The 23443-nt window shown below is 41.8% G+C and overlaps 1 protein-coding gene across 1 annotated transcript in view; it reads right to left on the bottom strand.

Annotated features, from left to right (window-relative positions):
• Positions 1-232: 232 nt before the first annotated feature.
• LOC149281673 (polypeptide N-acetylgalactosaminyltransferase 14-like) overlaps positions 233-23443 on the bottom strand; it is a 98657-nt gene continuing 75446 nt past the window's right edge. Inside the window, exons 7-15 of the mRNA XM_089499104.1 lie at positions 22609-22696; positions 19022-19106; positions 17271-17374; positions 9837-9963; positions 7452-7544; positions 5059-5142; positions 4220-4364; positions 1123-1242; positions 233-400 (exon numbers count right to left, since the gene is read on the bottom strand). Coding sequence (XP_089355230.1) covers positions 233-400; positions 1123-1242; positions 4220-4364; positions 5059-5142; positions 7452-7544; positions 9837-9963; positions 17271-17374; positions 19022-19106; positions 22609-22696 — 1014 coding nt within the window. The remainder of the gene's footprint in view (positions 401-1122; positions 1243-4219; positions 4365-5058; positions 5143-7451; positions 7545-9836; positions 9964-17270; positions 17375-19021; positions 19107-22608; positions 22697-23443) is intronic.

Consider the following 23443-nt stretch of genomic DNA (forward strand, 5'->3'; position numbering starts at 1 on the left):
ATGCCTCGTAATTGTCTAGTTTTTCTTAGACTGACTTTTAAAGGTCAGCTCGAACTTCAAATTGTTCTTGAGTCGTTCGGAACGTTCCGTCGAGCCTTTTCTTTTCTCCTTTCCTTTGTTTTTTCTTCTTTCAAGTCTTCGGTTGCCGAGTCCACCGGAAAGTCCAAACGGTCCAGGTCTCGCCGGCGTGTCTCGATGCCGTCAGGTTTCCTCCTAAGAAGTCCCGTTCTCCTCAGTGCAGATCGTGAAGCACCATTTCCCATCGTTGGCTGATGGCCGTCGTCTCGCAAGGGTTGATCACCACTTCTCGGTTGTTGTCGTCGGAATCTCCGATGATTTCTGTATCTAGGCAGAACCGGGATGCCATGTGCTCGATGCGAGAACCCACTTTGCTCCATCTCTGGTGATCGAGAAACGCAAAAGGAAGGTTAAGAAGTCAGAGACATTCGCCTTTTGGAGTCGCGGATATGCCTAGAAGGTTGAGCTGAGGCTCGTTCTAACGTTAGGAAGCGAGTGCATGCTGGCATTTCGAACTACAATGTATCAAAACCTGGTTAGCTCAATTGAAGCTGGGTCAGACTCCTCACACGTGGATGAGGGCGGAAGAAGATTGCCCATGTTCTAAAAACAGCAGAAGATGCCCCCTCCCATCACAGAAAAAGTCATGAATAAACACAAATATTCGTTCTAGCTTGAAGAAAATGTTACTTTTTGTCCCCAGCTCTAGCGGCCAGAAAGAGGAAAGTTGGTGCGGCTAAATCTACTCCAGTCCTCGATCCACCCAACTCCTACAGCTGGTTCCTGAGCCCCTGTCTTACGTCCCACCCGTGAACGTAATTTAATTTTTTTAGGACACGACTTCCTGGTTTTATATATAAAAGAGAAAACTAGACCCCCCCCCCCATTTAGAGGAATTAGAAAATAAATGAAAAACAAATCACAACTCAATACTCCTTTTTTAGGCACAATTGGAAGTCGCTTCAACGAGGGGGGGGGGGTTTACTTCTTCTGGGTCAAAAGCGAGGAGGAACCTGTGGGGTCTTTTTTCTACCTTAATTACCGTTACCGTGTAAATAATTGACATTTTTAGCTGTCCTTTATAAAATGGATATATTTATATACCTGTTTCCCGTCTCCTTCTCTGCAGGGCAACAGAACGACTTGGGTCCCGGGAAACAAAGTGTGCACTGAGAAGCAGAGTTTGTCTTGGCTGATCTGCTGGAGCCGAGTATAAATCCATTCCTGTAAGACAAAGCACGGCCGTTAACACCTTCATGTCGGGCATCTCTCACTTAGAAGGAACCACAGGAGATGCGTCACCACGTCTGTTACCAATAGTGTTTTTGCCGGGGGATGCGTGATGAGGCGCCTCGCAAACAAATGATATATTTTTATACCAATTAAATAAAAAGGTGAAGGAAAACGATATAAAATATGTATATAAAAATTTGAAAGTTTGAAATTAGTTTCCCTTTTATGTAGGAGATAAATATGTACAATTTGGAGAGGGGAGAAAGAGACGTGATGGAGAAGGAGAGGAGAAAAGGAGAGAGAGAGAGAGGTGAAAAAGAATAAAAGATGTGATGGAGAAGGAGAGGAGAAAAGGAGAGAGAGAGAGAGGAGAAGGAGAATAAGAGATGTGATGGAGAAGGACAGGAGAAAAGGAGAGAGAGAGAGAGAGAGAGAGAGGAGAAGGAGAATAAAAGATGTGATGGAGAAGGAGAGGAGAAAAGGAGAGAGAGAGAGAGGAGAAGGAGAATAAAAGAGATGTGATGGAGAAGGACAGGAGAAAAGGAGAGAGAGAGAGAGAGAGAGAGAGAGAGAGGAGAAAGAGAATAAAAGATGTGATGGAGAAGGACAGGAGAAAAGGAGAGAGAGAGAGAGAGAGAGAGAGGAGAAGGAGAATAAAAGATGTGATGGAGAAGGACAGGAGAAAAGGAGAGAGAGAGAGGAGAATGAGAATAAAAGAGATGTGATGGAGAAGGACAGGAGAAAAGGAGAGAGAGAACAGGCGGTGATAATCACTAGACATTAGAGGGTCAGAGGCTTAGATGGAATGTAAGGAGATTTTACTTTACAGAGAGGGTGGTAGATAAGTGGATCAGCCTCCCAGCAGAAGTGGTAGAGGGTAATACAGTGAGGGGATTAAACACGCGTGGGATAGACATACGGCTCCTAAATCTAAGACGAGACCAACGACTGATTAAGGTTTGAGTCTTTACAGCAGGAGAAACGGGCGACTAGACGGGGGCCAGATGGGGCCGATCTGCCGGCGGATTCTAGGTTTCTATGTTCGGACGACATAGAATTCCATACAAACCCAATTACCAATGTGTTAACCCCTTTAGTGCCAGAATGATGCTGACTTATGTGACTCTGAAGCGGTGTTAGTACCTCTGACCTCGGCTTTGTGTCTCTTCCAGGAGTTACATTGTATTAAAAGGGACAAAGAGTTTGTTTGTTGCAAAGGAAATCGTTGAGGAAACGTTTTAGCGGCGAGCGGTTTAGTGTTCAGAGAAACGAGAGACGATCTATTTGTAGTAATGGGAAACCGGAATAAAGAGCGTCCCCGGCGACACGGGTCGGCAACAAGGTGGCTTCGGCTAAACGGCTGACACTAAGTCAGCCGAGGCTAAGTGAACGCTTTATACGGCAGAATGAGAGCCAGGAGAAGGTCGCAGGTTTTAACCCTGTGTGTGTGTGTGGGGGGGGATACACTGGAGTCATGGGGGTCATAATATAAAAAAAAACCAAAAAAAAAAACCAATGCAGCCATTTGCATATTTAGAGGGTAAACATGCGCAGGCAGGGGGACAGAGATAGTCAAATGACCCTGAGAGTCTGTATTGTATTAACTCATTAATAATGATTCTGATTAAGGTCTTTATGAATTAAGTCACCTGCGTTCAAGCAGGGATTTCAGCCGTGACATAGCAATGAGAAAAGCACCAACCGGTATGCTCTGATATGGTTTATTCAGAGTAGTGTATGGTGGAGTTGGCTCCAGGCCGTGTGACCCCCCAGATAAGGTTAATATGTAGGTCAGAGGGGGTGGCTGAGGGTGCTGCCCGCTTAAATAGAGCGCAATGAGAATCTGCCCATTCAGCCTGAGATTTCAAACAAAAGATAAGTATTTGTGTAGAAATCCATTTAACCCGAGAGTGACCAAACTGAAATTTTTTTAGATGTTTTTATTTTATATCTACTGTCACGGTCTCCAAAGTGCTCCATTTTTTAATTTATTTTTTTATTACATTTTTTGCACTTTTCTTTATCAGAAAAAAGAGCAACATGACTAGCGATTGCCTTGGGGTCTTTGTAGGCCCCAATGATCAATTTTGAAACTAGAGGCTATCCCTAGTGGTGTCCCCTTTTCCGATTTATTTTTTATGTATTTTTTTTATTTTATCTTTGGATTGCTATTCAGATATTCAGATCGGTGTGTAGGATCTGCTGCAGACGGGTATCATCGGAGGATCAGCAGGATCTGTTACGTTGAGGGATCCCTCCTTTCGTTGCCAGCACTTTTGTTTGGGGCATTTTACCCCCCCCCCCCCCTCGGTGTAATAGAATTAAGAACAAGAGCACGTCCTACTGGTCAGTGTGACCCTTTTAAATAAATAATAATAATAATAATAATAATAATAATAAGTACAAGATAAGGGGATAAAGGGTTAAATGGCTTTCAAATGTATACTGCGTTCTATCTTCTGTTCATCCCAGTTTATCTCAGATGGACTTCTAATAAAGGAGCACAGTAAGTATCCAGTCGTGGTGTAACTGCTGCCCCCCCGCGCTATTATAGACACCCTGGTGGCTGTGTGTGGAATTGTAAAGGCAGAGGCTCAAAATCTTCAAGTCAGAAAGAATCAGGGGTGAATGGAACTCCTTCTTCCCAAATGAGTGCTCCCAGGGCAAAGGATCTCCGTATACAATGAAAATACCAGAAAAAAGGGTTTTTTTTAGCACTAATGTTTATAAAATGACTCCAGGGGGGGACTCTTTCCCTTCCCTTAAGATCAGCCCAGGTTTGTGAATGAGGTCCCTGCTGCCCAAGACAACCATCGAAAGGGCCAACCAAGCTCTAACCGCCAATGGAGGCCAAAACCAATGGGAGAAAAGCCCCATCTTCAATAAGAAACGTTACATTTTAGTCCACGTGTCGGCCACATATCAGAGCCAATTGTGTGTTTTTACGCGTTAAAAATACCGATCGTACCTGAGATGGCTCAGAGGCTCCTTTAAGGCTACTGCAAGGTACTAAATTAAGATAAGGAGGCTCCTGACCGCCGGTCTTCTGAGACTCAATACATCTTTGTCTTTGCCTGATGATTCCTGATTTTGATAAAGATTTGGCTGGGATTCTGAAGGGTAAAAAAAAAAAAAAAGGATTTTCGGTTTAATAATAACCTGCAAAAATACTTTTAGTTTAGGGAAATAAAAGGTGAAAAAAAACATGAATAGAATCTCTGTGAATCTGTCTGCATTACTCTGGCCTCTGGGAGCGCTTCCATAAAAGGGCGGAGCCACCAGGGACAGCCTCTCCCCCGTTGCTCCAAAAGGGGTGGGTAGGGTGTGTTTTGGAGGCTCCGCCCATTTGCAGAAGCGCTCCGGGAGACGCGGTTAACGAAGCTGATAACAGCGACCAAGAAAAAAAAAACAAAGAATACAGAAGACAAGGAAGAGGCAAGAGAAGAAGCGCAGGTGCAGGAAAAGAGTGTGAGAGAGAGTGTAAACAACAACGAAATGCAAATAAAAATTCTGAGCTCTCTGCTTCGTTTTCATTTTTTTTTTTTTTCTTCTATTAATTTTTGGACATTCATAGGAATTTGAGGAAATTGTCAAATTTATGTAAAATTTGTACAAATCCGAACGCCCCAAAATCAGATCTATAGATGGACAGATGCCCCATCACACCATAAAAAAAACTTAAAAAAAAACATTATTTTGCGTCCGCGACAGAATTCCATATAAGGGATGGTGACTCCATTTATACAAAAAGTGGTTATCGATAATCTCGTCACACAAAAATATGGCTTTTTAATCGTTGGCACTTACTTGAGTTCTGGATAAACATTTTCCAAATACCATTTGAAGGTGCGACATTTTAAATTCTTCCTGAGTAGCGATCTCTTCTGAATGCTACAAAATAAAAGACAAAATTGCAAAGTTATTTATGTCGTCTCCCGCTGGGTTGTGAGATATCGGTTTCAATCATCACACCGTAAAAATGTCTCGAGAGACGCAGAGGCACCAAACCCTTCCATAAACCAAATATACAACAGTCTTTGTTCTGTTTTTTTATTTTCTTTATACGTTTTGTTCTAGGATTTGTATGGAGATGCCTTTGAATGATGGATGTTGGACAGGAGTGGACGTTATTCGATGAATATTACATCATACACACCAACGTTCGAAGGTTTGGGGCACCTCAGCTGTTTTCATGGAAAACGAGGCAATAACAATCAATTAACCTTTTTTTTTAACTTAAGCTAGGATCAACAAACACAACATGCCTATGGAACACAGGAGTGATGGGAGTGATAACGGGCCATTGGGACACAGGAGTGATAGGAGTGATAAAGGGCTATTGGAACACAGGAGTGATGGGAGTGATAAAGGGACAATGGAACACAGGAGTGATGGGCGTGATAAAAGGCCATTGGAACACAGGAGTGATGGGAGTGATAAAGGGCCATTGAAACACAGGAGTGATGGGAGTGATAAAGGGCCATTGGGACACAGGAGTGATGGGAGTGATAAAGGGCTATTGGAACACAGGAGTGATGGGAGTGATAAAGGGCCATTGGAACACAGGAGTGATGGGAGTGATAAAGGGCCATTGGAACACAGGAGTGATGGGAGTGATAAAGGGCCATTGGAACACAGGAGTGATGGGAGTGATAAAGGGACAATGGAACACAGGAGTGATGGGAGTGATAAAGGGCCATTGAAATACAGGAGTGATGGGAGTGATAAAGGGCCATTGGAACACAGGAGTGATGGGAGTGATAAAGGGCCATTGAAATACAGGAGTGATGGGAGTGATAAAGGGCCATTGGAACACAGGAGTGATAAAGGACCATTGGAACACAGGAGTGATGGGAGTGATAAAGGGCCATTGGAACACAGGAGTGATGGGAGTGATAAAGGGCCATAACATTATGACAACATTAACCCCGCCTGTGCTGGATTTCTGATTCATTTCATTTCTAAGAGATCCCAAACTTCCAGCTATGGTTATATAGAGCTGAGTTAGGGTGAGAAGTATATCAAAAGTTTTTTTAAAAAAAAACTTTAACCCTTTCACGTCCTTGTCTTGTACACCATACTGGCACTCGACCCCCCCCAAGTACCAAAAGCAAAGTTTAGTTCCTTTTCTGATTTGGGTGGTAATTAACTTGTAATGAAAAAAAAAAATTCTACGCTATTTAGCATCACGAGCCGCCGAGAAGACAACTTAATTGGTGAAAACACATAATATTGCTACAGCGATTCAATACTGCGCGTGAAAAATGCCTCAAAACAATGCAAATCTCCAGATTCTCAATCGTTTACTCATCTCTGTACGAGTTTTAATTAAAAAAGAATCCAATGGGTAACGTTTTAAGAATATGAGACTCGCTTTCAGATATAATTAAGAGATGATTTGCAGCTACAACTGTGGATAAAAATGAAAAAAATAAAAAAAACACACTTCTTTTTTTATGCAATTCACTTTCTTTTGTTTCAACCATTTCCTAATCAAAGGGTTTAAGCGGGGCGGAAGAAGAAGTGCTGTGTTTAGTACAATCAGCGTGCATTGAGTAAGGTGGAACTAATGGATGATACCAATTAACCTGTTAATTGCCAAACAGCAGCCATTCCACAGAGATAAAGATCTTTTCAAACCCCTCTGGTGAACCATTTCAGTGCCAAGGGTCTGTAGAGTCAGATATCGCTCTGTTTGAATGGAGTGACTATTCACTAAAGTGTGAGTGTGAGTTAACCCTTAAATCAACTAACAACTTGAGATTTTAGTGAATAGCCCAGGGCTCTCCCATGGCACGGAGTACCCTCGTACTGACCCGGAGACCTAATTGGTTGTTGGTCTCGTCTTAGATTCAGCCATATGCCTATCCCGTGCATGTTTAAATCCCCTCTACCACCTCCGCCGGGACGCTGTTCCACTTATCTACCACCATCTCTGTAAGGTAAAACTTCCAAAAGATGAACAATTTCTACAATGAAAGCATACAATACGGCTATCTGATTAAAATGCCCAGACGATACTTTCTATCTCGTGCAATTCCGCCAGGAATGATGCTTCACAGGTCTTTATACCAGAAAGATAAAAGCGTAACAAAGCAAACATTCCGGCCGCGGAAACCTCTGCTCCGTACGCCAACGAATACACATCGGGAAGCTATCGCTACGAGGAGCCTGTTCACTCCGCCGGAGGGGGTACGTACTCTCCGTAGGGCCTCCCTTGGGCCGCCGGTCTTGCTGCATAGTAATGGGTTTTGAATTCATCCATCCATACTTCAGCCGTGCGTTTGGTGTTTCTGAAGAGCGACAGGAAAGAAGAAAAAAAAAAAAAGGCGATTTTAGCAATTATATTTGTCTTGCACGTTTGCCTACAGTTGCATATAACAGATAACGGGTACCTCTCCGCAGAGACAAACATCCCTCCTTCCCCTGTAAACAGTCTCTTAAAGCATTTCAAGTAAAGCTTATTTATCGCCGGAAGGGCCCCTCGGCCGGAGGTAGATGCGGCGCGCGCCCCCCCCCCCCGGATACCGAAATTCATTAAAATGGAAATCAGGTTCGGTGCGGTCCGGTTCCCATCAGCGGCGGTAACAAAAAACAAACAATGGAATTATTAAAGGAAATCTCTTTTTTCGTAATATTTTGTCCTTCCATCTACAAAATAATTTTATGAAGTGATCCGGCATTTTTAACCCCTTGTGTAGCCATAACCCATCCATGCCCCTCATCTATAAGGCTTTGTCTCTATACCAGACTCCTTTGCTGGGCGGAGGACCTGTCAGACTCAAATCTCCCATTATAAGCGGAGGCTCGGACCCCCGGAAGCAAAATGGCGCAGCGCCCCCTAATGGTAAGTGACGATTGGTATGTGGATGGCCAAACCATAAAAAAATGGATCTTTAGATCTCTCTGTATCACTAATATATATATATATATATATATATATATATATATATATATGTACATACTGTATATATACATATATCTATACGTGGCCTGCAGGAGAAAATGGTTTGTGTGTCTTACATTCCGCGGTTGCAGACCGTGGGTCAGGGTTAATCAGGTTAGCTTCCTATCAAGTGATTCCGCATTAGCGGAGGGCATTGGAAACTGCAACCCACGCTAAAATCTTTACATAGAGCTGCAGGTACAATTATAGCTCCCGTGAAAGCGGATAACGCCATGAGCGTGACCGATGTACCCTCGATGGCCGGGCCAGACCCCCCGAAATCAAATTAATAACCCAATAATTGACACGACACCAAGAGTGGGCCACAGCTGATTTATTTAACCAAACCAGGGCAATGACTACTAACCTGAACACCAGTAGATAACATAAATAATAATAATAAAGCTTACCGGGCTATCCAGGTAACACCAACACAAGGGAAGACAAACCCGGATGGACAACCCCAGACCCGAGGTTCCGAGCACCACCAGCCAGGAACCTCCCACCGAAATACCACCAAATGCTCTCCCCCAGAACATTAACCTAGTAGATGCCTGGTAAGCTTCTGCCCCCGACTGTGACAAAATGAACCACCCACTTAAATGCCCCAAAAATAGAAAGGGAAGAACGACATGAGGTAGGGTGACACACACAATAGCCCCTAACCTAATGACACCCGTCCTTAAAAACCCTCCCAAGTACTCCACCCCAAAACTCAAAAAATGCCATCAGGCCTAGCCCTACTGGGCATCCCAGTCAAGGCCCGCTCCGGCCCATTCTTGCCCCCCCGTGGGCATCAGGATCGTAGCATTTTTCCTTCCTTATTGCTGAAGTATCTCTATCTTATGGCCACCTTATATAAATTAAGAATCTCTCGTAGGCCAATGCTCCTTCCATTGGGTTAATGATGAGGAACGGGAACGTTCTGTTGGTATCTCAGCCATCTTTTCCAATTGCATATCTACAGGACCTAACTTTGTCAATGGTTTGGAAGAACCATCATGATATTTAATATGGGGTTACGATATATTTATCAGCACCATGTAACTGGTGGGACAAGTTTGTCCTCGGATCTTCTTCCTAATGATTTCGGCATTAAACTAGGCAGGGCTCCAGGAGACCCTACGGTTTCCGACTGAGCTTGAAGGACTACCTACCATGCCTAGGGTCTCCACAAATACAAAGAACTGTGGATCCTGTACGACAGAACTTTCTTTTGGTAACCTGCCTAGGACCCTATCTGTATCAGAGGCTACTGTAGCTCTATAGGTGATATATGACATCACATCTGATTTCCATTTGGGATAATTTCCCATTAAGTGGACTAAAATCCTGGAAAAATGTGCTTATTTCCAACGGTCCTTGCCGTTCTTTTTAAATTCTATCTAAAAATCAACAGACAGGCCCTCTCCACGAAATGTATCGGTTTGTCTTGTCATATACCGTGAATATATTGTATTGTAAGAAGTGCTGCGTAAATTGTTGGCACTATATAATAATAAAAAAATAATAATAATAATAATAATTACTATAAAAATATAAAACCATAATAAAAAAAATGCAAATTTTTTACTTCCAGAAAGGAAATACATAATGCATTAATTGTATTAATTGGCAGATCTGAAAAGGCCGTACTTACTTGATATAAGTATTAACGTTCCCCTCCGGAAAGACATAAGGATGCTTCTTCCGAAAAACGTGTCCGACGCGACTACAGGGTATTATTTCCAAACTCCCGCCGCACATCCAAACACGGAACGAGATTTCTGCAAGAAACGAAGTTCAGCCGCGTCTTATTCCTATTAGCCAAGTCGAGGAAAGACCAGCGCGGCGTATACTATGGATTAAACAGATTGTGCAGCGGAGGGCACGTCTAATCAGGATTACTGTAACTCGAGACTCGGTGAACCAGATCTCTTCTGACAGATAGAACTCCTTATCTTCAGTGGGAAAAAAACTAAATTTCATCTTCCATGAAACATTTTTTTTTTTTGGCCATTTTGGAAGAAAAGTAAAAGATAATTCCTAAAAAAAATAACCAGGTAAACTATTTTTTTTTTCTTTTTCTTTTAATTGTAGTTGTAGTTTTTACCCCCATAATATAATGTTTTCAGGCAGCTGCATATCAGCCATTTGTATCTAGCTCTGTTATCTGAACCCCGATCTACTAGACAAACCCCCCCCCGACTCATTATCATACTGCCTGTGGTGAACAATAGAATGGCTCAGTCTTAATCACCCAGTCTGACACTGTGACTAATGAAAGTCTACGGAGGAACGGACTTCATTAGCAACGGCGGCTTCAGGTCTGCAGATAAAAAATGAGAGGAAGTTTGGTCCGTGTAAATATTCCATTCTCTTTTAATTGATCTAGTTCATTTCTAATTAACACATTTAAACTTCCTTGCCGTGTGAGAGCAAGAGATTATTAACACTTTGATATTACGTTATAAAAAACTATTGTATTTTCAAGGGTAAGGAGGCCGTACAAACACCCTTGAGAGTCTTCTGCCTTCAACAAGGACCAAGTTGGGCGTCATAGTGAGAATATACTCCCTAATATTTCAGGTTTCTTGAAGTGGGACATGGCCAAAAATACCTAAACTTCTCTATCTTTTGGATCAGATTGCAGATTATATGGGGGTCATATCTTTGTTTTTTTTAGTAGTAGTAGATCGAGGAGAGCCAACATTGGAACCATGATTTAGGTCTTTAACGCAGACCTTCAGACCATCATCATTCCAACAGCTCCAGGAGTCGGTTAAAGGAGTATCCTCAGATCTCCATAACAGCGGCAACTCGGTGGGAAAAAACATGATTTATGCGAGAGGCATTAGTGGTAGTAGGAAGATGGAGAAGGTTCTGCCACTTTATGGATCTCCGGTCAGACCTCATCTAGAGTATTGAGGACAGTTCTGGAGACCCCCATCATCACACAGACCCCCACCATCTCCAGAAGGATATTGTCGCATTGGAGTGAGTTCAGAGGAGGGCAACTAAAATGGATAACGGTCCACAGGATGAAAATGATCAGGAAAGACTAAAGGATCTCAGCATGGAGAATGAAGCCCACGGGAGCCAGAATGGACTAGAGTGGGCCCTGACAGAGTGCTGAGCAGGGCTAGGCTAAGGCAGGAATTGTGGATTTTAGGGGAGGAGTTTTGGTAGGAGGATATTTAAGTTTGGTGATCACAGGGGTAAGGATCCATTTTGTTTAACCTTACCTGGTGGTGTTTGTCCCACCCACCCTCCCCTTATGTGGTTGAGTTTGTGAAGTGGTGTTGCTGCATTAGTCACAGTCGTGGGCGGTAGCTTGCCAGGTATCCAAGGGGTTAATGTGGTGGTATGATCATTGGTGGTCATAACCGGTGGGAGGTTCCTTGCAAGGAGTGGTGCTCGGAACCTCAGGTCCGGGTTGGGGCATCCTGGTATGTCCCCTCCCAAAATTGGTGTGTGGTTTGGTATCTGGATAACTTGGCAAGCTAGGTTGGTTTTGGTTACGTCATTGTCTCTGTTAACGCATCTATGTTTATTATTTCAGGTTTTACAGGGCAATGACTGTTAAATAAAACGGCTGTGGCCTTTTCAAACCCATCTTGTGTGTTGGTGTTTTATTTAATTGAGCAGCTGAGCCGAGCCTGGCCCGTGAGTCGAAGCTACATCTGTCAGCTCCTAATGTAGAGATCAAAGAAGGGGGGGGGGTCATTGTCCTCTCTCTCTTATTTCTCTTTTTCATTCTAACTGAAATTGCCTTAAACTAAACAAATTATGGGACACAACAAAACGACACAAAATTTTTGGCAGGATTGTGATTTTAAGAGTTACTTTATTAAAAAAAACTAAAATTGCAGGTACGCGGCATCCGTATAGCATATTAGAAACGCTATAGCCACCGGCAATAAGTTTGAGATATTTTCCAATAAAAATATATTGCAAGTCATCTCATTTAATCCGCTCCCTGCAGTAAACAAACAATAAACTTTTTTTTTTTTTTAATGTGTTAATAAGAGCTCTTATCTCAAAGGTGCGCGGCTTTCGTCTCCCCGGTACGCGTTTTCGTAGGCAAAGCAAATTTATTTTAATTTTTTATTTTTTATTTTTTTTATTTTTTTTTTAATTTTTTTTTTTAGTAGGTGGCGTTTCTCTGCCAGGTGCTTAAAATTCAATCAGGAAAATATTGACTGCGCTCGACACACATATCGCAAGATAACACATCCATATTAGTCTTTGAGATCCCGCAGGAGGACATATTCATTTGATGAGTCAATGTATTATCAGGGCAAAAAATAAAAAATAAAAAACGAATGCAGAAGAGAAAACTGATTAAACTGATTCATATATTCTGCTTGCTACATAAACTAATTTGTCAATCTCAATACGGCTGACGGGAACAGGCTCTGCGCCATTCTCTTCGAACACAGTCCAGGAGACGATGTATTAAAGAGAGACTGACGTGCAAAGTATGGAAGTGTTTTCCCAGAATACATTTTTTTTTTTTTTATAATAAAAGTTTCTGCGTTATCAAGAGGAACCCATTGCAGGCAGATTTAAAGGGAAAGGATAAAGTCTTAAAGTTTAAAGTCTTTCTTGGCAACGCCATAGTGCCACTAAAAGTCTTACTATCACTTATCTTCTTTTAGGAGGTACAGCGGTCTCTTTAGGTCCTCGTGTCGCTTTTTCCTCCACTGAAGTCCTCTCTTTTTTTTTTCTAGGAGGTCAGAATGTTTGCTGGGTATGAGGGGATCGCAGGGTTCTACAGCCCTAAAAGCCTCCATAATGTGTATAGAAACAGCAGGAACTGTGTTTATTAATTAAACTATATAAATAAAATATATTCTTCTTCTTAGAAACACCTTCCGAACTGTTATCAGAGAGTCAGATGGACGAGGTCCCGTGACGTCGGCGGGAGGTCTCCCTGACGTCAGCAGACGGACCCCTGACGTTGGGGGCGTTCCCACTTACGGCAGCGGGAAACACCCCCATTTAAAGGGAAAATGGGCGCTCCTGTGACCCGGAGAGTTCCCAGGTAGGCGTATAATTGAGCAAATACGGTATATATACAGAAACTGACTATTCCCTCTTATATTTACATTATAATTGATTAACTTCCCATAAATTCTCATTTTCTCATAAATAGGCTTTTGATAAGTTAAAAAGAAGTGATCACTGTAAAGGGGTTTGTAACATTTTGTAGTCTGTACTGTTATTAATGCTCTTCTTGTGTTGAAAGGAGTTGGGTGAAAAGTGGCATTAATCACTCTCGCCGCCGCGCCGTCGCGCCGATGTTAGCGGCTCCGGATTTGCTGTCTTCTAGTAGATTGGGTTGTTTAATAGAAAGTGTCATTCTTTAAACTATCAGCTTGTTCTGGTGCAGCCAAGCACGGCCTCTTTACGGACTCAAGATACGGCCCTGTTTCTAAGTAATTCCACTTATTTCGCGCTGTTGTCAGTGGAATGACAGACACGGACTAGTTTTTTTTTTTTTTTTTCATTCTCCATCTCATTAAATCCGTATGCATTTTAGAAAACAGGACACATTTCCAAGTTACTTTACACAAAGAAACAAAGAATCTGACGGCATCTAAGACCCATCAAGTCGGTTAAATTCCCTAACCTCTACCATTTCTGTTGGGAGGCCGTTCCATGTATCTACCACCCTCTCAGTAAACACAAACTAATACCTTTATGATGACAATATAATAATGTATCATCTCAATACCAACAAAAGCACGTTGTTAATATCCTCAGGCTAGGTTTCCACTTGGGTTTTTGTCCTGCGTTATTTTCTTGATAAAAAACGCCAGGAAAAACGCCAGAAAAAACTCCCACTGCATTCTCCTGCGTTTTGGCGTTTTTTCCGAGCGTTTTTGCCTTTCTGTGGAAATTGCTTTTTTTGACCTTAGGCAGTTTTTCCAGCCTTTACACGTTGGAATTGTCACCCAGCTGAAAGGGATTCGGATAAATGGCGAGTATCTGCCCCCTCCTGATGTCATTTCCTTGGTAGAGTTCTACGCCCCGGCGGACCCTTCTGTCTCTTTTCTGTGGTTTGTAAGGCCTGCTTTATTCCGAATGTCTGCTCCTCTAGGAAGATTGGCCCCAAATGATGCTGCAAATGGTTTGCTGTTGCTTTTGGCAGGCAGGATCCAGTTGGTTTGTTTGTAATGGATGTTTGTTCCAAATGGTGTAAAATTCAGTATGAACTTTGTTTTGTGTGAAACTGTTTGTTTCCCGCCTATTTCTCGTAGGACACACAGATACCGGGTCCATCCTCTGCATTGGAACTGTGGAAAAAAACGCCATAAAAAACGCCAAGGCGAAACCCACATGGCTTTTTCATGGTGTTTTTTCTCTCCCATAGACTTCTATTGGAGAAAAACGCCAAGATTTCCTTGCAAAAAACGCAACATGCTGCGATTCTGAAAAACTGCCACAGAGCCCAAAAAAGCAGAAAAACGCCAAAGAGGACTGAAAAAAAACACCAAACAGAAAAACGCCAAGTGGATCTGGCATTGTGCGATTTCCTATTATAGAACAGCTAACATCTGGCCGCAGCGTTTTTTCACGGCGTTATTATGGGCGTTTTTAGCAAAGAAAAACCAAGTGGAAATCTAGCCTCAGGCTACAACGCTTAGTAGTGTACTTGATCAGTGACGACAAAAGGGGTTATTCACAAAAAAAAAATGAGTGATCTGTTGACTTAAGGGTTAACTACAGCCAACTGAGGTCATATGCCTTCAGAGGGCATTGGGTCTTCAATTTTGAGGCCTTTAGGCAAGTACATTTAAGGTCAACATGAACTCGCATGCCCTTGCATAGAACTTGCAAAAATTACCCCCCCCCCTTTCGCAATACACTTATTTAAAAAAAAACACGTAAATAGAAGAAACATTTTAGGGGTCCTTAGGATTTAAAAAAAAAAATTCTGATATCACAATCATCAGCAAAACTCTCTGATCTCAAAAGGCACCAAAAAACATCCACCCAATATAAAACTTTTTTTTTTTTAAATCACTTTCTTTACAGTATTTAGACTCTTTAAAATTTACATTACAGTCACGATTTAGGCACATTCATTTTCTAACTATTATATCAGGTGGATTTGAAGAGCTGTTACCATAATGGCCCTTTTCAGATGTGATTTAATCCAAGTCAATATCATTTTCCTTTGCAGGAAGATTAGCATTCCAGACAGAAAAAAAAACCCTAGAGGAAATATATTGATTAACATACACCAAAAATAACAAGTCATTTGAATTGATTTGCCTCTTTTCATAAAATCACCTCTGTGATTTATGTACTTTCTATTCCTGTAGAACATTACCCTATCTCTAGTAAATACTAATGTATTTAATGAGGTTTCATGAAATTTAAACTGAATATTTTAAAAATGTATCTTGGTGAGATGTTTGAATAATTTTATGCTGTATTATAATATTTATATTTTACGATTGGGCAAATTTAGCTTAAGTGGATTTTGGATATGAAGATAATGGTGGTAATGTGTGCAGCACAGAGGTCGATTCTGTAAAACAGACTTCATGTTTGGTGCCAATTAATGATTTACTGGGCTCTATTCTTTTTGCTATATTTAAAATGTGTATAAAACCCAATACACCAGGAATAAGTCACTTATGAAGCAATTCATAGTCTGGAAAGAATCAAACTGACTTAAATATGAAGTATAGAGGTTTATCCAAGCTATTTTTTGATAAGAATCCTTCAAAAGGTCCTTCAAAATGTAAAGTGAGATGAAGAAAAAGGAAACTCCACACTTGTTGAGCGATCAGTCGCGTTAAGGGTTAACTTGACTGTTTACACCCAACTAACGTTGCATGCCTTGACAGGGCAGGCAACTTTACATTTTGAGACTTTTAGGTGAGGGCATGCAAGTTCAACAAGGTGACACAGGATCCAGAAAGGGATAGAATGTACGTAGTGTTGAAATGCATCAGGGATGTTGGCCAGCAGGACTTTGGACAACCAACTAAAGGCCACCTGAGACTTGGTGCAGTAATCACATAGAACTACCAACTGTCTTCCCTTGATGAAGAGGATGTGGCAGTTTTTTAAGTTAAAGGGAATTCATATAAAAAAAAATAAATAAAATGGCTTAAAGTCAAAATCACAGTTTGTCTTGAGTGCCAAAATATCATGGGTCAGCCATGTAGAGGGGGTCCTTGCGGAGAATCTCATCAAGTACACACATCTATAATGGAGAACACTGCCTGAATTCAGGTGACCATTGGTGATGCCGGCCACAGAAGCCATATAGGTTGAAGATGTCATGGCGCACCCTTTAAAATGAGCTAACAAACTTGAGAAATCCCAACAACTCCAAGAAAGAGTTTCTGAAATAATGTTATGAAGAAATATAGTTTTTATAAACTACTTTTGGGATCGAGAACCTAGCAATGAAACCAACAGAGATCCTTTTCAATCAAGGATTGGTATCTGTTAAGTGGAAGCGCTGTGGACTCCAGAGGAGCATGTCTATGTCTAGCAGTTAGCTATGTATCTCTGTAGTATGTGACGGTTGATAGTTTGACTTACAAACTGAATATGCGGAAGTTCTGTAGCATATAACACCTTTGTTCACGCTCGCCTCCTTTTTGTGTGGTGGAGCCATAGAGAGATTCTCCACAGTTTCCCCCATTCTTAGAAGCCCTAGGTTTGGTTTTGACCCTTTATGTCTCATGTACTATTTCTGAATCGGGGATGGCTACTGGGAATAGTTAAGATAAAGGTGAACCATAAGTCAAGAAAAGTCCTATAGATGCCTATAGAAATTACTGTATATATTATATTATATTTAATTTGTTAATAGAGCTCCAGCAGATTCTATGGCACTATTACAATAGAGGTGAAAGAAAATAACAAGGATAAATAATAAGGAGAAGGGACCCTGCTCCCTGGAGCTCAGAATATATTATGTAGAACACATACAAAGGTGTTTTTTTCCTGATTCTGATGTTGTTTTGATCTCTTTAGCTGAAAAATAGGTACATCACATAATCCAAGTGTGTGCACGGAAATACGTTGCCCCTGTGCAGAGCATTAAAAACATGGCACTTACCAAAATTCTCTCCCCCCCAGATGTCCATGGCCGTGTCGTATTTGCCTAAATGATTGAACCACGATTTATCAATTACAAACAGGCCCCCAGCAATGACAGGTGTCCTGTGAATTAAATGAAACACAAGAATTGGCTTTACTTGAACTTATTAAGAAAGGAGTATGAAGTATGTTAGTGTGTGTGTCTGTGTTTATCTGGGTATGTGTGTGTGGTTGGGTATGTTAGTATCTGTGTTTATCTGGGTATGTTAGTGTGTGTCAGTGTTCATCTGGGTGGGTGTGTGGCTGGGTATATTAGTGTGTGTCTGTGTTTATCTGGGTGGGTGTGTGGCTGGGTATATTAGTGTGTGTCTGTGTTTATCTGGGTGGGTGTGTGGCTGGGTATATTAGTGTGTGTCTGTGTTTATCTGGGTATGTGTATGTGGTTGGGTATGTTAGTATCTGTGTTTATCTGGGTATGTGTGTCAGTGTTTATCTGGGTGGGTGTGTGGCTGGGTATATTAGTGTGTGTCTGTGTTTATCTGGGTATGTGTATGTGGCTGCGTATGTTAGTGTGTGTTTATCTGGGTATGTTAGTGTGTATGTGTATCTGTGTTTATCTGGGTATGTATGTGTGTCTGGGTATGTTAGTGTGTGTGTCTGTGTTTATCTGGGTATGTATGTGTGTCTGGGTATGTTAGTGTGTGTGTATGTGTATGTGGCTGCGGATGTTAGTGTGTATGTGTATCTGTGTATGTTAGTGTGTATGTGTGTCTGCGTTTATCTGGGTATGTTAGTGTGTGTGTGTGTCTGGGTATGTTAGTGTGTATGTGTGTCTGTTTATCTGGGTATGTGTGTGTGTCTGGGTATGTTAGTGTGTGTCTGTGTTTATCTGGGTATGTGTGTGTGTCTGGGTATGTTAGTGTGTATGTGTATCTGTGTTTATCTGGGTATGTATGTGTGTCTGGGTATGTTAGTGTGTGTGTCTGTGTATGTGTATGTGGCTGCGGATGTTAGTGTGTATGTGTATCTGTGTATGTTAGTGTGTATGTGTGTCTGCGTTTATCTGGGTATGTTAGTGTGTGTGTGTGTCTGGGTATGTTAGTGTGTGTGTGTCTGTTTATCTGGGTATGTGTGTGTGTCTGGGTATGTTAGTGTGTGTCTGTGTTTATCTGGGTATGTGTGTGTGTCTGGGTATGTTAGTGTGTATGTGTATCTGTGTTTATCTGGGTATGTATGTGTGTCTGGGTATGTTAGTGTGTATGTGTGTCTGTTTATCTGGGTATGTGTGTGTGTCTGGGTATGTTAGTGTGTGTCTGTGTTTATCTGGGTATGTGTGTGTGTCTGGGTATGTTAGTGTGTATGTGTATCTGTGTTTATCTGGGTATGTATGTGTGTCTGGGTATGTTAGTGTGTGTGTCTGTGTTTATCTGGGTATGTGTATGTGGCTGCGTATGTTAGTGTGTGTGTCTGTGTTTATCTGGGTATGTGTATGTGGCTGCGGATGTTAGTGTGTATGTGTATCTGTGTGTATCTGTGTATGTTAGTGTGTGTGTCTGAGTGTATTACATTTTTCAGAACAAAGTTTTAGAACCTTGTATATTATTTATAATTATTTATAAAAATATTCAGGCTTCACGGTGCCAGCATGTGTTACGGATACTGCACGGTGCAATGCAAATGATCAGAGTTTCTCTTTATTTTCAGTGGTTTGTGTAGCGATGTTTTGAACAGCGCGATTCTTTGTTTCACAAATTTGTGATTTATTCTTACTTAATGGGCTCCGTCGGGTCTAATCTTTTAGCCTTTTGCTCCATAGAAAGTTGTTCCCACTTAAAATGCAGACTCCAGTCGAAACCTAAAGAAAAATACATTTTTCAAGGCAAATCACCAGCTCACATGCATTATAAATGGTATAATTAGGAACACTCAACTGGATTGAAGGCTTAGCCACATGCATTATTATTATTTAATGATTCAGTTAGCACCTTCATATTCCGTGGCGGTGTACAATAGACAAGCAAGACATAATACGCATAACAATTTGGATTAAAAAAAAAAAGTGAAGCGAGCCCTGTTCAAGTGAGCTTACAATCTAGAAAGAGGTGACGATATATTACATGAGTGAAAAAGGTTTCACCACCCAACTGTATGTCGGGGGAAAACATTGTTAAAGAAATATTACTAGATAGATGTACAGACTAAAGAGTAGAAGGCTTTGTGAGAGTAAGAGTGAGACTTTGAGTAGAGGGGTGAGTGAGACCTTAAGTAGTGGCAAGTGAAAGTAGGAGTTTAATTGGTTATTTGTTCGGGTATTGGTTCTTAAGAGATTTTTTTTGGAGGACCGCAGACAAGGAGTCTGATAAGGTGAAGTAGGGCAGTCTGAGGTAGGGCAGTCTTCATGATAGGGTACCGGAGAAATATATGAGCATTGGAGGTAGACAATGGAATAGTGGACTTATGCGATCATTAGATGAGTAGAGTCGTGATTTTCATTTAGTAGAGTGATGGGTAAGCCTGGCAGCAGCAGTCATTATGGACTGTAAGAGGGAATATGGGTTGAGTTGGGTTGGGAGACTGGTTAAGGTCACACCGATAGTCAAGATGAGAAATAATGAAGAGCATGACATGACATGTTTCTCAACAACTGATGCAAAGATGGGGTTGCAGAGAAAGGTAGAGTTATGGCTGTAGTAGCAGTTCATCGGTGCAGAATCCTGGGGTATAAGGTTGGTCGGAGGTTTGGGACAGGGGAAGGGGTAGAGTAGGGGAGCAGGGTAACAGGTGTGTTAGAGAACCATCAACTAGAGCAGGGGCGTCCAACCTGCGGTCATCCAGCTGCTGCAGGACTACATCTCCCATAATGCTCTTTCAGCTAAGGGGCTGGCTGAGGAGTATGGGAGATGTAGTCCTGCCGCAGCTTGGACACCCCTGAACGAGAGATTGAGCTAGAGAAAGTTAGGTTGTGAGTGGGTCCATTCTTGTGAATGATTGAGTTAGTAGACTGTGCAAGAACAGAAGAAGAACGTACAGAGATGAGAAGGAGACTTAAGGAGCGGAAGGTATAGGTTGTAAGGAACGTACAAGGTAAATAGAATAGCCTTCCAGCAGAATGGATCAAAGATTATATCGTGAGGGGATTTAAACACGCATGGTATAGGCATGAGGCTATCCTGAATATAAGACGAGGACAGTATGAGATCTTATGGGAAGTTGATAAATATACCGACTAGATGGCCAAATAGCTCGTCTTCTACAGAAACAAATATTTCCGTTTCTTGCCTTGGACTATAAGTTGTAAATGTCGGTTCTTTTTTTTTTTTTAGCCCATCCACACATTAACAATTCATACTAATTATCTCTGCTCCTTTATGATTCATTAAGGAAAATTGCTGCTCCTGAATCTTCTGTCTATACCCCCCCCACCCCAGGTGGACTCGTCAGCATCGGCTATTTATTCTGCTTGAATCCACTAAACATTGAACACGTTAAGCTCTCCTGAGTGAATTGCAGCGCCGACGGAGCAGAGGACAGCTGCTGGGAAGCGAGGTAAGAATCTGCATGTTGCTCATTTATAATGTATTTGGACGCACTCCATTTAATACGATGCTTTCTACAAACAGGTGCATGAATTTTACCCACTCGGAGACTCAAACGCTCAAAATCTAAATCGGAATAAGACCTGGTTATTTACACCGACCCATCATTTTCATTTTTTTGGACCTGGCACATCTCACATCAAATTTGCATTCGGTTCTGGACTCGGATATAATTGCGTGTCAGATGTGCCAGTTCCCCTTTAAATCTATCATACCCAAAACATTAAAATTATTATTGTCAGTCTCAGAATTGTGCTTTCCAGCTTTGTCATCAGGTTTACGGCATTTCATGCAATTTTTGCCCTCCGTTATTCATGAGCCCTCAGCTACAATTGCATTGGAACCCAACTCTCTTCCCAAACAGGAAGTTGTAACCAAGTTCCTGGATGGAGCCTACAGCGGACGGTGCGCTCTAGTGCTTGTGATGGCGGCGACATTGTTATTTATTAAATTCACATTTTGAGAATTTTATGAACTCAAGGGGCTGAGATGAGGTGCTCAATGGCAACATATTGTAGCCTAGGTCTAGGACGTCAAGTCCACAGGAACCCAATTTGTCACTTACACAAAGGAATTCTACTAGGCATATCCTTCATGGTATCTCTTTCCCCGTGCATCCTTCTGAGACACCAGCAGAATTTGACATCATATCCTTGTGCTCGGCCCAGATGATGACCAGCACAATGAGGTGGTCCTCCTTGAGATAAGTCCTAGGGGCCTGCTGAGGACTTTGCCCTGGTCAGGTCTGGGGAAGCAAGCACTATAAATACAACCACATGCCTATATTATGGGCACCGTGTAGCTGAAGGTGCCAGCAGTCTCTTTGTCCACCCCATTGGATTGGAATTAACAGCTAGAAGGTTCCATCACCTTTTCCAATATCCACTTTGACCAGCCTTGGTTTGACTCATAGACTGAATTTGGGTCTCCACTGAATTCAGTTGTCTACTAATGGGTACCTAGAGTAGCAGATCCCGACAAGAAATGATCTCCATGATGGTTGTAGAAGCCACTGTTTGTTCCCGTTAAATTCTGTTTGGGAGCTATATGTGCTGTTTAAGATTAGAATAAGCAGGGATGTGCGAAGGACATTGTGAAAATGCATTTTCCGGGTAATTGTGTGTTAAAATTTCCTTGGAATTTGATAAAACAACCTAAGACATAAATTCTCCATTTATTTCCGCTTAGGGATTCAAATGATTTTTTTTTCTGTCCGAGTCACCAGATATAGAATGGTATTTGGGATTGAGAACGGTGCGTCATGAAGATAAGGATTGCACATTTAGATGAGTTGGAATAGATTGAAATGCAGCTTTATGAATGACTGTGCTGGCGAAAAATGACAACCATGAGAGTGAAACTGATGTGTGATTAGTTGGTGTAACTAAACCTACAAAGGGGAACAAAGGCAGAAGCAGGAATGTGAAAGAAGATACAATTCTTTACAATGCTGCATCCTCAGAATGTGGAAATAAGGAGCTGGTACGAGGTTTAGGACACAGCAGGAGAACATCTACAAAAAAAACGATGGCTATCCTCATGGCCTCTCAATCCAATGAGGTTGAGAAGCTTAAATAGGTTGCAACCAAACAACGTCAAGGTCGTAAAGAGGTCCCAAAAAAGTTGACTCTGGCCAGCATACCTTGAAGATCATCAGGCTGGACAAAGGCATTGCATGGAGGAATCTAGTTTGGATAAGACTGAGGCCTTTACAGATCCCCTACAGACATTGGTAAACTTCGCCCCCATGGCCACACTTACCTCCTCGAAGATCCGACGAAGCCGCTATGTAAGCGAAAGTGTCCAAGTTTATGATGTCTATGACGGGACTGACCACGCGAGTAGGGTTCTAGGAAAAGAAGACAAGCATGAGATGATTCTGCCGCTCACGTCTTCTATTTTAAAATACATCGTGGTAATAAAACAAGTGGATGCAACGATCGCCATACAAGGGTCACGGAAAATACAGCTATATAAAATGACAAAGGGCAGGAAATAGAAATACACAAACGCGTCTATCTATCCATTATCTATCTATCTATCTATCTATCTATCTATCTATCTATCTATCTATCAGTAAATGGATAATCAGCAGGTAGGGAAGTGTGGAATGTTCCAGCAGATGGCCATATTGCAAACTTGTTTGAACTTCAGTAAGCTCTACCAAGTGGGAGCCTGTCATAATTAAAGAGTCACCCCCAGCGCTGTATACAGTAATATAACCCCCCCAACACTGTATACAGTAATATAACCCCCCAGCACTGTATACAGTAATATAACCCCCAGCACTGTATACAGTAATATAACCCCCCAGCGCTTTATACAGTAATATAACCCCCCAGCGCTGTATACAGTAATATAACCCCCCAACACTGTATACAGTAATATAACCCCCCAGCACTGTATACAGTAATATAACCCCCAGCACTGTATACAGTAATATAACCCCCCAGCGCTTTATACAGTAATATAACCCCCCAGCGCTGTCTACAGTAATATAACCCCCCCAGCACTGTATACAGTAATATAACCCCCCAGCACTGTATACAGTAATATAACCCCCAGCACTGTATACAGTAATATAACCCCCCAGCGC

Source organism: Sceloporus occidentalis, unplaced genomic scaffold, assembly GCF_023333645.1.
Source record: "Sceloporus occidentalis isolate IW3139 unplaced genomic scaffold, rSceOcc1.0.p SCAF_129, whole genome shotgun sequence".
In the NCBI taxonomy this organism is placed as follows: domain Eukaryota; kingdom Metazoa; phylum Chordata; class Lepidosauria; order Squamata; family Phrynosomatidae; genus Sceloporus; species Sceloporus occidentalis.